The 18,085-nt window shown below is 41.9% G+C and overlaps 1 protein-coding gene across 1 annotated transcript; it reads right to left on the reverse strand.

The window, feature by feature from the left end:
• Positions 1-1,624: 1,624 nt before the first annotated feature.
• Positions 1,625-12,273, reverse strand: LOC131128218 (fibroblast growth factor 10-like). The gene is made up of 3 exons (XM_058070863.1): positions 11,133-12,273; positions 3,295-3,398; positions 1,625-2,176 (listed from the first exon to the last, which is right to left on the reverse strand). Exons 1-3 carry the CDS (start codon positions 11,551-11,553, stop codon positions 1,985-1,987), a joined length of 717 nt encoding a protein of 238 aa, XP_057926846.1. The 5' UTR covers positions 11,554-12,273; the 3' UTR covers positions 1,625-1,984.
• Positions 12,274-18,085: the final 5,812 nt, after the last annotated feature.

Here is an 18,085-nt window from a genome sequence, read left to right on the forward strand (position 1 = left end):
TGTTACTGCTTATGACCGTGAATGATTGTCTAATAATATACACTCTAACTGACATTTTTACCCCACAGAATCTAATCTGAACCTGAACTCCCTGTGCTCATTCAGTAGCAGCCCGCTCCAAACATGTGTTGCACCAGACTTCTCAGTGTAAGTATTCATTAGTTGTTTGAGCCTGCAGCCATTTTCCACTTGTTTCCCAAAGCTGGATCGCATTATGCCACAGAGAATTCCCGCTCCAGAATGTAAGGACCCACTTTGATTAAAAAAAAAAAAAAAAGATTGCCACAGTTATTTTCTCTTATTGCTGTCCCCCATATGCCAGCATCTTGGAAGGAAGTTTGAACGCTTTAAGTGTCTAGGGAGTGCACACAATGACAAATGACTAATGGCAGAGGAGTGTGTGTCTCCTACAATGCCTGTATTCATTAGTTCTGTTAGGGTTCATTCCCTGCTGCCTCATTATATGGCATCAAGAGTCATTAAGGACCAATTAAAGAACATTTAGGACTACACTTTGGCTTAATTTCATCCTGGAAAACAAACAATCTCCACTTGGTATAGTTGATGATGTAAAATCCCTCCCAAATGGTGAGTTGCCCCTTATGTGGCACCAACCAAAACAACATAGCACACCACTGCAGCATGTGTACAGTATTTTCCTTAGGACAAGAAAAAGACCACAAATGGCCCCCATGCCAGACTTTGGACACCATTGCACAAAACGATTTTTCTGTCAATTTTGAACTCCAGTATTCATATATTTATTAATGTTGATTTGTGCCAGTGTAAAAAATCTCAATGTAATTGTGAACCTTGCTAATATTCCATGCATAGATGTTCCGAGAGAGAGGATAAGAGGACACGAGGCCCGGAAGTGTGTGGTGTTAATGTTCTCCCCGCGTTTTTTTTTTCATCTGGCATCAAGACAGCTGCCATTCATTAGTGTTCTTGTGCACGCCGACTAAGAGAAGTACAGGCTGCTCAGACGCTGGTCGTATTGCTCTTTTCTTTTCTTACTTATGCAACACAGTTCTGTTTCTCTTCCAAGGCCACAAGCCTCTGTACTCATACAAGGCAAGTCATGCTTGGGCCCACTTCAAACCTAAAGTCTGGCACGTTTGGTGACTGTGCGCATAGAGCCGCGCCCAAGCACAACACAACCCCTTCTTTTGCATGTTTGGAAGAGGTAAACCACAGCACATCACCATTCCATGCACTTGCACGCATGCAACGTCACCGAGTCCTTGCGACTATATTTGTGTGAGTAATAAGTCCTGTCTGTTAATTAATGCTATAGCGTCCTCATGTTTTCAACAGGTGCTTCAATACTGCATGGAATTCTATCTGCATCTCCAAAGGGTATCAGTGCAGTTTCCTCTCTCCCTCCCTCCCTCGTCCCTCCCTCCATCCTGTCTTGTCTTTATGTTTCCGCATCATTTGGGAGGTCATCATGAGTGCAATGGTTGCCACATGCATTGGTCAGATAAGGACACATACCATGAACCGACGTCAAGTGAGAGTGTGAGGGAAACATGACAGATGTGGTGCATGGGAGAAAACTGTTATTTTTATTTTCACATGATAGAGATACTATAAAAAGTAAAGAATGCAAAGGAATGCTTGTAAGTGTTCCCCTCCAGTTAAATAGACATAAAATAAATAAATCCATACAGTACAAACAAAAAAAAAAAACACGGGGTGTTAAGTATCAAAGTGTTGTGTTTTCTAGTGTTTAATGATAAGGTTGCCCATATGTCTGTCTCTATACTCGCCATTGATTTCCAGCTTTTTGGCACAGAAAAAGATAAATATTGCATCCTGTGCCACAGCAAACACAGACATACCCTTCTCCTTCAAATAAAGTACACAATATGAACTTCTTTGTCAGTGTTAGTGCCTTATTTCTTTTTTCAAAGTCTTCATCTTGAGAACTTAGCCAGTGCTGCCTTTTGTCCTTCCCCCCCCATTTGACTCCCTGGGCTCATCATGCCATAATTGGGAGGAAGTGGGTGGCTGTGTTCCTCCTGCGTGTTTTCTTCCCTCTCACAGGCCTCCCATGGATGTTCAGACCTACAAACATCTGCCGCTTTTTGTTCTTCCACTCGGCTGACGCGTACGTGTTATAGCCGTTCTCCTCTATGCGCTCCTTCAGGGTGCAGTCGATGCCAAACTCCCTCTAGAAAGACAACAGGCACCACGTGTCACTCCTTTATTCCTCATGGAAGACAGTTTCATGTAGAAATGTATTCCTTTTGAACATGCACTACTACAACTACTCCTTAATCACATTTCAAAAACGCTGGAAAACGATACGTCTCTGAAGTGTACCTCAAAAAAACCTCAGGTGGGTCAGCATCAAATAATAATATTGCTTTTTATACAGAAATAGCCTCAACAAGGGGCGTAAAAGAGAAGGGGAAAAGAAAGAGAGAAGAGAAAAAACAGGATAGGAAGTTACAATAAGGGTCTAACATTAAAAGCGTTTTTTTAGGTTTGACATTAATAACTTATTTTTACACTTGTATGACAGTTAAAATGGGACATACTGTACATTTACGCTTTGGTCATTAAAGTATAAAATAATTTTAATAGTTTGGATTTTTTTGTTGTATAGCAGCCGTGTCATGCATCAACACTGACTTACCCCCGACTTTGTCCGGTAAGCCGAGGTCTGGTCGCATTTTGGTGATGAGGAACATAGTTCAAGTGGGGCTACTTGAATAAATTTTGGCATACACAACAATGGATGTGCAGTGATGCCCTTTTTTGTGATGCAAATATGCAAATGCATATTATTTTGAGAAGCCAAACACTACTTAAGTGTCCTCCACCAATGAAGGCGAACTACGTTCCTTATCACTGGAATCCGACCAGAACTCTGCTTATGGAACGAAGTGTGGTGTAAGTCAACGTTGATGCACTACACTGTTGATGGGGACGTTATACAACCTCAGGTCAAAGCATGAGTAAGCATTTTTAAGTTTTAACATTAGTTAACTTAATTTTACACTTCTTCTCAGTTAAGAATATGAGATGGCTATTGTGACATGACTCAGACTGAACTTTTTATTTAACTTTGTGGAAGTTGTTTTTATGTGTTACTATTGATACTACTGATAATTGTAGCCTTTTTTCATGCCCGCAATTTAACCCTGGAACAGTTTCTTGTGTTCTCGCACACATGCCAAAATCCAACTGTAAGGGGCTAGGGGGCAGTAAAGATATATATTTTTGATAAATTCAAGTTGAGTCTTCTGAAATGATCTAGACCAGACCCCTGACCCGGATACTCACCGCTCCGTATAGCTCTCCTTTCCTGCTTATAGCCAGATAGTAGTTACTGTGCAACCCTTTGATGGCCACCACTCCCACATCCACTGATGTGATTTCCAGAATACCTACAATACAATAAGAGCAGAATATGATGTTTTCAGAAGATAGATAGACAGACACACAGATACAGTATTGTAGGTAAGTAAATCAAGCAAAAACATTTACAAAACACAAGGGAACACACTTTGGGGCATTCAGGCCATGAAAGCACAATATAAAGTTAATTTACAACTGTGTAACTGAGTCCAGCTGCACAGTTTGAAAATGAATAGGTGGACACTGCAAAGAATTGGGGTTGTTTCTATATTGTTTGCTAGGTCAGGTTTCTGAGTCCCTTTGCATATAATTCAGTGTTTTCAAAGGCTATTAAACAGGGTTAATTTATACCCGAGGTAACAAGGACATCCTCTGGCTGTAAGACGACTGAAGTTATTTGTGTGGTGTCAGTACCAGAGGTCACGGAGATATAACTTCCCAATGTGTCCTTTGACCACAAAACCTGCTTGTTTCATCTTCTGTTGTCATGTAGTTTGTTTGTGTGTGTATTTGTGTGTGTGGGGGACAAAGCGCATATTGAACATGTGGTGACATCCACAAACTGCAGGTTGCCTACAATGACTCTATGAGGATTCTGCTGAGAAAACCCAGGTGGATGAGTGCAAGTCAACGGTTCTGTCATGCTGGAGTCAGCACTTTCCAGGCACTATTAAGAAATCTGATGTACAAATTAATTGGGAGTCTGAATATCTCTCAAAACTCTTATATATTGCTTCTAACCAACCTTGGTATGAGTGCTGTTAGATACCAATCAAAAGTCAAAAGTGTCTGTTATAGATGTTTGTATCCTGTCTATTTGTGTGTCCTTGTCTGTTGTTTTATTTGGACCCAGTGTGTGCAAATAAAGTTGATTGATTGGGGGACACGTCTTCTTTGAGGGCTGGGGTTCTAAACTCGTCTCATCTTGGCACTCACATTTTTCCATGGTCATTAAGTCGTAAACCCTCTTTTTCTGAAGTAAAACCAATAAATTGTGTCTGTTTTAACACAAATCCACATAATTCCATGTCCATCCATCCATCCATTTTCTATGCTGCTTATCCTCACTAGGGTCATTGGGGTATGCTGGAGCCTATCCCAGCTGTCTTCGGGTGAGAGGCGGGGTACACCCTGGTGTTCAGTGGTCCTTAAACACGCCTTAGTGGCTGTGAGACGCAAAAGTTGGTTTCAGACCTGATTGTGATTAGTGAATTTCATTCATTCATTCATTCATTTTCTACCGCTTTTTCAAACTATTAATCTGTAAGCCAATTTACAACCTTCGTATTTATGTTTTTTAATGTTATTAGAGCCCCTCTAGACATGAAATAGCACCCTTACGTTTACATTACCCAGTATAGCAGAAATAAGTGAAAATAAGACATATTGTAGACTCACACATGTTAGCACTGGAAGAGTTCCTTTTTTTAACACTTCTGGCAATCTTGTGGTGGCTCATGTAAGTAAGTAAGTACAAAACTAGTGACCAGTGCAGAATACTACATAACGTGTCTTCCAATGCGTTTTTAGTTCAATCATTCATTCATTCATTCATTTTCTACCGCTTATCCTCACAAAGGTCGCGGGGGTGCTGGAGCCTATCCCAACTGTCTTCGGGCGAGAGGCTAAGTACACCCTGGACTGGTCGCCAGCCAATCACAGGGCACATATAGACAAACAACCATTCACACTCACATTCATACCTATGGACAATTTGGAGTGGCCAATTAACCTAGCATGTTTTTGGAATGTGGGAGGAAACCCGGAGAAAATCCACGCATGCACGGGGAGAACATGCAAAGAGTTGATAATTCCTTTGTATCTGTGTGTCTATAGCGTTCATGCTAATAAACTGTGTTTGGGGGTCAGAGGCCTATCATGCCCATGAGGAAGGAGGTTTTTTTCTTCAAGACGCCATAAAGACACAGAACTTTCTTCTCTCATTAGTGGACCAAACAAATAAGCATGATTATTCTCCAGGGATACACATTACTGTTATAACATCATTAGATGTTTAAGTTAAGTCCACACAGACTTCCATGGCAACTGTAAGTGGGAGTTTAATTTGTTTTCTGGCTGCAAAATAGAGATGGACATTTAATGACTATGGTTCCTGGCATCAGGAAATGTAACGCACTTGTGAAGTGGCTGTCTGGTTCCCATGATTTATTTCATGTTGTGCATGGACACACACATCACAGAGACGGGAGGACACCACCGTTCCGTCTGATCACTGTTTGTATGGCACCTTCTTCCACTACGCTTTGGAGAGTAGAGGCCAGCGGAGCATGCAGGTGTGTCCCAAAAAGAACAACCCCTCCCTGAAACACACAGCATCCTCTCTCCTTGTCCGTGAGGTCGTGACTGTATCGGTTTCTAGTTCAAACGGTGGCACCTCAGGGCGGTGAGGTCTGAAGCGACAAGGTGGCGGTGAGGACTGGGACACAACGGCCATTGAAGATCTGAGAGGAGCTGGTTTCTGTGTGGGATCAGGTGTCTGGGATGAAGTGAGGATGTAAGACAATCTACGGCTGAGTCTGGCTGCTCTGTAAACATGGGAGGGATGAAAAGAGCAAGAACAGAGGAGGACAGAGGAGCCATGACAGTGAGACTGGGGGTGGAGTGAGGATTAGAAAAGGCTGTAATGATCACTGATCAAAGTCAGCCACCGGAGGCAGGGGCGAGACAGCTTGTATATATGCACTAGATCGCACGCACACGCACTAATGCGCTCATGCATGTGTTTAGTTTGTCGTCAAGCAGGTGGATTTAGAACATTAGGTACACCTGCACAAGTTAATGAGATCCCTATCAAACATTCTGCTGAGACGGTGCTGCAGATGCCTAAAATTGCACTAGTGTAGAATTGCATCATATTACATCAGCGGGCGATCAAGCCCTCAATGAAGCCCATTTACATCATCAAATGATGGTTATATTTACAAAAATATGTCGATTGTGCAATACTCCTGAGACACTAAAAATGAAGGTATACTGTACTATATAAGATGTTATAATTCACGATACACGATATTGGGTTCATGAAGAGTTAAAATAGTTGTACTACTAATCATTTGTGTTGATGTGTAGTTGTGTAAAAACACATGTAAAATATTTGCAGTAGATTAGCTTTAGGTTTATGCTGAAAGAACTACAGTTACAAATCAAAACTAAAATCACATGTGTTGAAGTCTTACCCAGTGATTGTGTTTCGATCTGACAAATCTAAAGTAAGTTTGATCAAATGTAGAATTACTGCAACTTCTGCTTTGACCTTAACACCATAGTAGCTGTAGCTGTAACTACCATGAAAAAAGCGCCTTGTGTCTTCAACTACCTGAGCAAACCAGTGATGTGGGGGAAACCCGAGGCCAGCTTGGATGGCAAGGTTTATAGTGTGCGCAATGTGTACAGTTTTGGTACTGTACACTACCGCAATGCATTTGAAATGACACAATTCAGATGTAGTTCAAGTGCAGACTTTCAGCTTTAATTTAGCGGGTTGAACAAAAAGATTGCATAAAAATGCCAGGAATTAAAGTATTTTTTAAACACAATCCCTTCATTTCAGGGGCTCAAAAGTAATTGGACAAATTAAATAACTGAAAACTAAATGTTCATTTCTAATACTTGGTTGAAAACCCTTTGCTGGCAATGACTTGAAGTCTTGAACTCATGGACATCACCAGACACTGGGTTTCCTCCATTCCAATGTTCTGCCAGGCCCTTACTGTAGCAGCTTTCATTTGCTGTTTGTTTGTGGGCCTTTCTGTCCTAAGCTTAGTCTTTAACAAGTGAAATGCATGCTCAATTGGGTTGAGATCAGGTGACTGACTTGGCCATTCAAGAATATTCCACTTCTTTGGTTTAATAAACCCCTGGGTTGCTTTTGCCGTATGTTTTGGGTCATTGTCCATCTATATTATGAACCCCACCCAATCGATTTGGCTGAATTTGATTGGATCTGAGCAGATAGAATGTCTCTGAACACCGCAGAAGTCATCCGGCTGCTTCTGTCCTGTGTCACATTATCAATAAACACTAGTGACCCAGTGCCAGTGGCAGCCATGCAGGCCCAAGCCATCACACTGCCTCCCCTGTGTTTTACTGAGGATGTAGTGTGCTTGGGTCATGAGCTGTTCGCCATACTTTTTTCTTGCCATCATTCTGGTAGAGGTTGATCTTGGTTTCATCTGTCCAAAGAATGTTCTTCCAGAAACATTCTGGCTTTTTTAGATCTTTCTCAGCAAAGTCCAATCTACCCTTTCTATTCTTCAGACTTATGAGTGGCCTTTACGATGCAGTGAACCCTCTGTATTTACTTTAGTGCAGTCTTCTCTTTATGGTAGACTTGGGTATTGATATTCCTACCTCCTGGAGAGTGGTGTTCACGTCACTGGCTGTTGTGAAGGGGTTTCTCTTCACCATGGAAATGATTCTGCCATGATCTACCACCATTGTCTTCCGTGGACGTCCAGGTCTTTTTGTGTCGAGTTGACCAGTGCCTGCTTTCTTTCTCAGGATGTACCAAACTGTACATTTTACCACTCCTAATATTGTAGCCATTTTTCTGATGGGGTTTTTCTCTTCTCACAGCCTAAGGATGGCTTGGTTCACCTGCATGGAGAGCTCCTTTGCCCTCCTTTGACTTCACTGCGAAATCTTCAGAATGCAAACACCACACCTCAGATCAATTCCAGGCCTTATATCTGCTTAATTTATAGTGATATAATGAATGAATTGCCCAAACCTGCCCATGAAATAGCCTTTTGGTCAATTGTCCAATTACTTTTGGTCCCTTTAAAAAGACGGTGGCCGATGTTAAAGAGCTAAAACTCCTAAACCATTCATCCAATTTGAATGTGGATACCCTCAAATGAAAGCTGAGAGTCTGCACTTTATGTCCATGACCATTATATCACCATCTCTGGAATATGTTTCAGTGAAAGGGTAAAAAAACAAAACTTGTGTCAGTGTCCAAATATATATGGCCCTAACTGCATGTTATATTATATTCGTTTTATAGTTCAATTAGCCATTTTCATGCTTGAAAATGCTTAATTTAAGTAAAAATCAGTAACATTAACTTAAATATGCATATTTTGACTAATAATAGACTGTATTCAACCATGAAATAACATAATTTATTAATTTATGTATTTTGGAAAAACCATCATGGAGTGAAACCACAAAGTGGCTAGGGACGACCGAGTTACCAGTCGTAACTTTCAATGTTATGCTGACGACACTCAACTCTATTTATCAATAAAACCCAGTGAAACTAGCTAGTTGTCCAAACTCCGGGCATGTCTTGAAGATATCAAGAACTGGATGATTTCCAACATCTTACTACTAAAATCAGATAAAACTGAAATTATAGTTATGTGAGTTATGTAAGCGCTCAAGATGGTCTTCCACTCACCCCCAATAGCACCGACAAGAATATTGTGTTTAGACAGGATCAGGTTCTGTTTTGATAGAGCTTCTGTATTAGATCTTATTATGTTGTGCAAGTGTACCTACTGATGTGGCTGTATGTGAAATGTACCGACCAAGTTCAAGGTATCGTGTGGCTAATTTGACACGCTCAACAAGCATAAATGGCCTAGCTTTGTGGAATTCAAGTGTTTTTCCAAAAGATGCCAAGCATTTGATTGTAATCTTTAAAAAAAAAAAGTTTCATCTTCACGGCATGCACAGAATAGCGTGTCATTCCCGTGTTGAGGTGCAAGTCAGGATGTGCCCTAATAACACATGAAAAGAACCACTTTGGGCGTATTTACACAGACAGGCTGTCCATCGTCTTCCTCATTTCAATGAAAAGCTACACATCTCCGAAACCTCCATGTGTTTTTTTTCCCATGCAAAAAGAGCCCTGCTTTGATTAAAGAAAACCAATGTGTACACTTGCACACAAGCACCATGTTTAGAGGCATCTCAGTGCACACATGCCACCTACAAATTCCTACATGCACCATACTGGACCAAGGTATGTCTTATTTAGCATAGTAGTATCTTATTGTCTATAAAAAGCAGCACTCAGCCATGCATCATATACAACAGGCCTATATCTGAACCACATGCAGGCAGGGAATTAGCTTGCTCCGTCTCTCTAACCCCAGCACAAGCTCTCAGCGGGTTGAAAAAGCCATGTGGGACAGTTTTGCGCTGGCATCCCCATAACTCTGTGGGAGACTGGACACTGGCTCTTTAAGAGACAGTGAGCTGGCAGGCAGGCAGCGGTGCTCGCACATCCTAGACCCCTTAATAAATCCATCATATCGTAACTACACGGACATGTTTACCTTGCAGTTTCGTGCTCAGGACGGGCAAGGCCATTCTACCACTCGTGGAACAATAATGGGATATTTTGTCACTTCAAGGGACTGTGTGGGGAGTCCACAAAAGACATCAGACCTGGGATCATGTCTGGCCCCAGGGAGCGAAGACTGAAGCTGCTGTTGTGTGGTGTCCTTTACCGTGTGAACCTGATACAAGGGCACAAAATCCACACAGTGTCCCCGGACCCCCTCAGGACAGAGCTTTTTGATGGCAAGCCCATTGATGTGGAGGACACATGGCTTTGATGTGACCACAATGATCAGCTGCGCCATTCATGAACTTGTACCTCCATCCAGCCCGGCTCATTTTCCGAAGGTCGCTCGAACTCCCTCACTTTTGAAAAAGGTGATGCTCTTAAAAGAGGGGTAAATCCGCTCCCATAAAGTTTAAGAATTTGCACACAGAAAATATGATGAATGGTCAGACCATGCCTCTATGGTGTGCATGTCAGTTTTGGAACTTAAGACTACTAGCAGTAAAAGCATCAACTTTTTATACGCTCGGTAAATAAAGTTGTGACCTTGTCAAAACAAAAATCTCCCCCTGACGTTCTTCCTCTCTGTGTCATTACCCTTAAGACGCTGTGATTGAAAGTGTGGTTTAGCACTCCCGAGGGGAACATTAAAAGGTCCCACATCCAATTGAGGGGGGGGGGGGGGGGGGGGGGGGTAAAAAAAGAGCATGTGAGGAGAAGATGTGTGTGAGCACATGTGTACTTGTTGGCTGCTATATGATAACAGCCAATGGAGTATCTCATAGTTAAAGACAGAAACGTACAACTTGAAGCAAAATACTTCAACTTGCTTGACTGTTGCAGGCAGGCAGAGGGTCAGGAAGATTATTGAAGCATCATTGGGGCTGATATCCATATCATCCCCTCTCCCTGTTTAAGCCCCTGTGCTTGTTATCAGCGATGTTTACTCTGTGCTGTGAAGACTGCCTGATAATGGCTTGGTTATCTGCCTCAGCTCCTTTTAAAGCCATCTGAGCGCTACCAACTCTGTGCTGAGTGTTTGGACAGAACAGATACCATTGGATGTCTGGTTTGAAACAAAAACGACAGGGAATGCTTCATCTAGAGTCCAGGATTGTGCAGGATTTGTTTTTTTTTTTTGAATGGCCGCTCAAATTGGAAACGACCAGATCCTTTTTTTGGCAAAATACCACATATCCTGTTCAGAGTCAGGAGCCGGAGCCTATCCCAGATGATTTGAAGTGAAAGGCAGACTATACCCTGGACTGGTCACAGGTAATCACAGTGCTCGTGTAAAGACAGACAGCTATTCACATTCTAATAAAGTGGGGATTCATCCCGCGGACTGCCTGCAACTAAAGTCAGGTGAGTCAACCACTCGGCCATCAGTGACTCAAGTGCAATATATGAAATTCCTCATTGAAGCAATGATTTCATTCCTACTTACTGAGGGGGTCGTCCTTGCTCTTAGTTCCATTGACCCTTCCATTCTTGTCGATCCTCAGAAAAAACTTCTGGAACGAGAACAGCTTCCTCCTCCTGATGTCCCCCTGCAGATGATTGTAACTGCGTACATGCCTCCCCTGCGGTCCTCCGGTGACCCTGGACTTGTAGACGACCTCGCTTTCAGAAATGTTCAGCGTAGCCATGTGGCTTTGCGGTCCAGTGATCCTCGGTCTGTCTCTCCTGAGCTGATGGCAGGCTGCTCCGGGTAGGGTGAAAGCGAAAGCTACCAGGGCTAGCAGGAGAGGCAGAGACCACGAGGAAAACAGCGTGGAGAGGTTGGTCCCAGAACAAGAATGAGCCCCAAAGTCAGTCCTGGAGCAGGACGAGGCAGCCTTACTCCCTCCAGCAGCCCATCTGATCATGGTAGTGTGCTGTGTGGAGGACTAGAGGCAGCCTCAGAGCCTGGGACATGCTGCTGGGGACACAGATAGGCTGGGAGGGCAGGGAGGGGAGCCCTCCACAGTCCACGCCGGGTGAGAGCTTTCCCCCTACAGAATCCAAATGATGAAGCACCTGTATGAAATCCTCCGGTTTGATTTAAAAGCTGCTCAGTGTCCAGCTGGTATTCCTCTGAAGTCTCAACCTTTGGGTAATCAAAAAGTCTCCGATCCAACTCACACTTAGGGAAGCAAATGGGTTGGAATGAACTTCAGTTAAGTGGAAATGTCTTCCAGTAACAAACCCGTTCTTCTGCTTTCCTTTGCTGTTTTTGTTCAGTCTAAACTGTTGAAAATGTTCTCTTGGCTGAGTCCGACTTCCAAACAGCTGCTCCAATTAAACAAAAATATTCATAGAGATCCAGGTGGTTTGGATGACGTTTTCATCATCATCCACTGATTTGAAATAATGGGCAGTCCAGTGTGGTTGCTACCTGCCAGACTCTCCACAGTCCAAGTCTTGTTAACAAAACCTTCCGCCACTCCAAGCTTGTGTCAGATAGTCTCTCCTCATCTTTATTCCGACCCCTGCAAACAACCACACACCTCCACACAGCAAGGGGGTGAAGGGGGGGCACTGAGGCAGATGTCTTACGGGACAGACTTGACTTTTCCTCCTCCTCCTCCCGTTCGTCGGGTCTTTGATGTGAGGAGTCCCGGGGTGATGTCCGCACCTGAAGGCTGATCACAAAACAAATGAGTGTGTGTTTGCGCGTAGCCTTGTGACTATTAGTTACTTGATCCCGCCCTCCTTTACGCGACTTCCCCTCTCACATATGGGAGCAAGTGCTGTGCTCCATGCATGTGTGTGTGTGTGTGTGTGGAAAGCCACTTGCCCACATGCAAGAAAATCTAACTTTTCAGAGTGTGGGAGAGGTGATAGTTATCTAGACTTGATGTTGCAAGGCATTGAGAAGACATCTGCAAGAATTAGACTGAATTGTATGAATTATTCATTCTAGATTAGAAGAGTGGAAGTGTGTTTAGTCAACCTTCTTTGCATACTGTAACTATACTACGTTGATGCTGCTGTACAAAATTTGAAGGCCATTGTTTTGTCTATTGTTATTATTATCAAATACCCTTTTATTATTACCTCTACCTTTTCCATCAAGTATTTTTATGTCAGAATATATTCCTATAGATGAGTCCAATAGAAATGAAACTTACATATACTTCAGAGTAATCAAAATACATTTACTATCCACACCTGGCAACCCAAGTGAGCAAGTGGTGTTAGCTTCGTGGTCCAGGAGGTGCATGAGAGCTGCTGGCACTGTGGAGCTGTGGTTCATTGAAGGGAAACATGAATTCCAGCATGTACATTATGAAGCAACTTTTACCAGTTGTTTTCTTAACCAGTTGTCATCATTCTGAGTAGATTAGGTTATGTTTTGGGATATAAGTTGACTTCCAAAGTTGAATTTTTCTCGTAGGAAATGTCAATGAATTGTGAATAAAAGCTAAAAAAAATGTGCTCATCATACCTTTAAATAGGCTGCATGGCAGCGAGTGGTTAGCGCGCAGGCCACACAGCAAGGAGACCTGTGTTCGATTCCACCCTCGGCCAATTCTGTGTGGACTTTGCATGTTCTCCCCGTGCATGCGTGGGTTTTCTCCGGTTTCCTCCCACATTCCAAAAACATGCTAGTTTAATTGGTGACTCCAAATTGTCCATAGGTATGAATGTGAGTGTGAATGGTTGTTTGTCTATATGTGCCCTGTGATTGGCTGCCGACCAGTCCAGGGTGTACCCCGCCTCTCGCCCGAAGACAGCTGGGATAGGCTCCAGCACACACAAGACCCTTGTGAGGATAAGCGGTAGAAAATGAATGAATACCTTTAAATAAAAGAACATAAATAGAACCATACTTATAGCTGTGCAAATAATTTCCTAATTAACATTTTAACACTGTGAACTTTCATAATTGGATAGCGGGAAATTAACTACTATGTAATAAAAGAAAGATATGATATGTCTACACACGGTTTGAAGCCACCTGTAGCTGGGACAAAGTCCCTTTTTTGATTCTATGGTTATCATCACATTTTTCCTACTTCGCTTTGTACTCTTCTGTGATAGCGTTGCACATGATGCTCTTGATTTTGGAGGGTCCACTTTTGAATTATGAGCACTCTTACTACAAGAATATTACATACTAAGCCATGTATTCTGTGTTTCCTATCAAGAAAGCATCATAAATCAGATGCTGAATACTGTAGTGATATTTTTCACTCATCCAGTGTGATAAACCAAACCTATGCTTGGCAGGCTTATCAATTTCCACTGATCCTCGTGTCTTTAATGTCGACGTCTGGTCTGTTCTTTCACTTTCCCGCCCTTAAGTCCCACTTTTTTACTGCCCGCTTTAGCGTCTGTCAACAATCTACGTCCAGAGCGGTCTGGTCTTAACTGTGCTTGGGTGTTTTTTATCTGGGGACGCAAACAAAGCAATCTTATCAGCGCTTCCTTTGCAGCGTCCCTTCCCACTCTGATAACCAGAATCACTGTGGAGGAAGCCATGCAGGCATATTGATTATGTTTGCAGCAATAATTTGAATCTAATTTAGTTTTGATTGAATCACTCCTAATGGTAACATAAACGCTAATATCCTTCATGAATAGTATTGATCCTCTGCTAAGAGACAGTGATGTGGTCAGTAAGGATCCTCAGAGGGAAGCAAGCTTTACAGGATTTCTGGAGAGGCTAGGGGGCAAATTATTCTTCTACGTTAACCCTACATACGTTGTTCTCCTACAGGCAATATAAGTGAGATTTTCAGGCTCTGGAGATGCTCTCATCTCAGCTGCCGTGTTTAGTTTCTCCTTATCGATGGAGCTCCCTTAAATTGCATTTCAAAGTTCCAAAGACTCGGCAACAAATGATCTCCTTATCCAGCCCTACAGCCTGTAGCTCTTACGTTATTTCTCATAAAATTGATTATATAAAAAGTCACATACCGGATATTTAAACATGATAGCGGAGATTTGATTTCACGGGGTTCCAATTACCCTGGAAGGAAACAAAATGTATTCATGTCACAGAATATTAAGATTACATATAGGAACATTTTTATAGTGTCAGGAGTGTTTGAAGGCAAAAAAAAAGACAACCACCACGTATCCAACAAGGCATCCTGCATGTGTTTATGGAACTTGTATGCGTGGACCAATCGGATTCAAAGTGTAACTGAGTGTATAAAAAATAGAAAACAACTGATATTGATCTGATCAGTTGTTTACATGCTGACAGGTGTTACAGAAGCAAACTCATTCATTCATTCAATTTCTATCGCTTTTCCTCACAAGGGTCGCGGGGTGCTGGAGCCTATCCCAGCTGACTTCGGGCGAGAGGCGGGGTACACCCTGGACTGGTCGCCAGCCAATCACAGGGCACATATAGACAAACAACCATTCACACTCACATTCATACCTATGGACAATTTGGAGTTGCCAATTAACCTAGCATGTTTTTGGAATGTGGGAGGAAACCGGAGTACCGGAAAACATGCAAACTCCACACAGAGGTGATTATAAATAACAACTGTTATTTTAGTTTGTGGTGCATAAGAAAGTGGCCAAGATGGAGGATTATATAGCCAAAGTAACAAGAAGGGGAGCCAAGCTTTTCCTAGAGAAGCAAATAAGGTGCATGTACTTAATATATAAATAAAATGTAAGAGCACAACTGTTTTTCAGTTCATAAAAAGATAAATAAATGGGATTAATGAGACAGCTGGGATAGGTTACAGCACCCCCGCGACCCTCGTGAGGAAAAGCGGTAGAAAATGAATGAATGAATGAATGAATGAATGAATGAATGAATAATGAGTATTTTAAAAAAAAACCACAGTGAAATATTCTCTTCTTTTTCTTGTTATTCTCTTAACTCATTCAATCCCAGCCATTTTTCAAAAGAGGACCCCATTCAGCCATTTTAAACCATTTTGAGTCATCTTTCATAGCACATGGAATGTTGTGTTGTATGGCTATATGAACATACCATAAGAAATATTAGACTTGTGTCTTTTTTCAGGAAAAAAAAAAGTTTTTAAGTAATCAACAGTTGGACACATTTGTGACAAGCATAACTTTCATTTTTGTAAATATGTTTTGCTTTTGTGACAGCTCAAATACCAAAACAACTATCGACATAAACAACAAAATAACAACACCATGAACTATTGACACTTGCATGCATGTGTGTCCGCATGCGTTAAAATTTCCCTACAATGCCTATCCTTCTGCACGCTACACTCCTCCAGGCTCTCTCGCTTTCTCCTTCCTGTAATGCTGGATTCTTCCATTCACATGATCTCTGCCTAGCTCTTATCAAGTTTTTATGGCTTAGACTTCAAATTGCTCTGAAGTGAAATACATTAGAGGAGAGTTGCGTCATCATCTCGTGCAAAAAAATTTAAAAGATGTGTAAATAATTGTTGGGGTTGGGCCTTGGGGTTTATAAAAACATATATCTACGTTTTCGGTATTGAATGAGTTAATGTATTAATGTTAAAAAAAAAACTGTTGAACATACTGTGCAACAGTGCCAAGTTCAAGTGTGGAAATCCACCTTATTCTTGTCGTGTGTCTCGGCTTTTCTCTCGGCCCCTCCACCAGCATGTTACGACCTCCCTCTTGGGTACGCTATCATTAAGGAGATTATTTTGCGGAGAAAACCCCCTTTCTCCATGTACTTCAAATCACAATCCACATGTGGTCTGTAAAAGAATCAAACGCACAAAGTCACAAACAAGTAAAGTGACCTATGGGAACCATGTGTGTGCCTGTATTCTCCCCAGGGCCCGCTCTGTGTGTGCCGGGTCAGGGGAGGCTGACGCTTTAATAAAGGAGCAGGTCTGGTACAGCCTGGGATGCCAGTCTGACTGCCTGGGGACATGCAAACCTGATGGGGTCCAGATGAGAGCCACCAGACTGGACCTCTTGCTCCAAAGCCTGCACATGTTGCACTGCCGTCTCTCGGAGGTTTAGACAGGGATTTGAGGCATATTAAACTCACATTCTCCTTTCATTTAAACATCTTCAACAGGTCACAGGAGAACGTGTTAGCTCAATCTCAGAGGATATACCGTGTACAAATACACTAACCTCTTTTTTCCCTCTCTCGGTCATCAAATGTAAATATTTAATGTGTCGCTGACTGTTGTGTTGTGTTGGGGGGGTGTCTGGTAACCTACAATATGAGGTTGCTGTTTCCGGCTTTGCCATGATCAATAGTTGTTTGTCATGTTATCAGCACCTCGTCATGGACAGGCTTACATCATGGCGCTCTGCTGAGTGTCAGCTTCCACAGGCCAGAGGAATTTACTTACAGGTCACATAGTGGATCAACTCATCAGTGTTGGACCATCCTCTGGCGCTGACTCATGCAGCAAGTTCAGAATTTAGTACGGTATTTAGTTTTATAGTATAGCTTCAACCGTTCAACCATGGTTAGTTCTTAAACCTGCTGTATTTCACGGAATAACTTCTTTGATATATCAGATATTGGCATTAAAATTACAGTTGTTAGTGAGTGTCCAATGCTGGCTATTTCATATGTTAATGTCAAACAGGTGTTTTACAATCTGGCATGAATTTAACGCTAATGAATTAGTCTATAGTTCACGCCTGCAAAGCACAATAACAATGTCCATGCTAAAAAATGTCAGTCATGTAAATACAGTGTTTCCTCCCTTCATCACGGTTCACCTGTCGTGGATTCAGAGAAAGTTTTCTTTTAATAATGGTCCACATTTCCAAAATTGATAACCCTTTACATCAGGGGTCTCAAACACGTGGCCCCTGGGCCAAATGTGGCCCGCAGGACACTAGTTTGAGGCCCCCGCCTTGATATGAAAGTTTAATGTTAGTGCGGCCCGTGCAGAAAAAAATGATTACGTTTGATTAATGTTCATGTTAAAGGTCAAATAACTGTTAATAGTTATCCTCCCTATCCGTGTGGAAGTGGTAAGTTTTTGGCTATTTAAGGAAATAACTTGAAGGCTACCGTTTAGGTCGCTAGCTCTCTAGTTTGCGAGTTAGCATGTGTCTCAAGACCCTGCAGTTGCGCAATATGTTGTAAATAAAAAAAGTATAAATGTGACTATATTCGTGTTTTGTCATGTCTACAGGGCTCTAATAACGCTTTGTTCATTTTAATCTGAAAATAATAATTTGTCTACCCACCAACTATATGTGGTTTCTTAAGTTTTTATTATTTGGTGTTTTATTATTATTATTATATTTATTTATTACTGATTGATTTTTGTTATTCTTGATGTGTTTATTTATTTTTCATTTTATTTTGTGTAGAAAAATAAAAATTAAGATATTTGAGAACAGTGGAATGTTTTATCAGAGCTTTTCTTGTAGAAAATTGGAACAAAAGTTTATTCATTTTTCTGTTTTTAATAAATGCGTTTTTTGGGTTTTTTTTGGAAAACCTGATGCGGC

This window comes from Doryrhamphus excisus, chromosome 4 (genome assembly GCF_030265055.1).
Source record: "Doryrhamphus excisus isolate RoL2022-K1 chromosome 4, RoL_Dexc_1.0, whole genome shotgun sequence".
In the NCBI taxonomy this organism is placed as follows: domain Eukaryota; kingdom Metazoa; phylum Chordata; class Actinopteri; order Syngnathiformes; family Syngnathidae; genus Doryrhamphus; species Doryrhamphus excisus.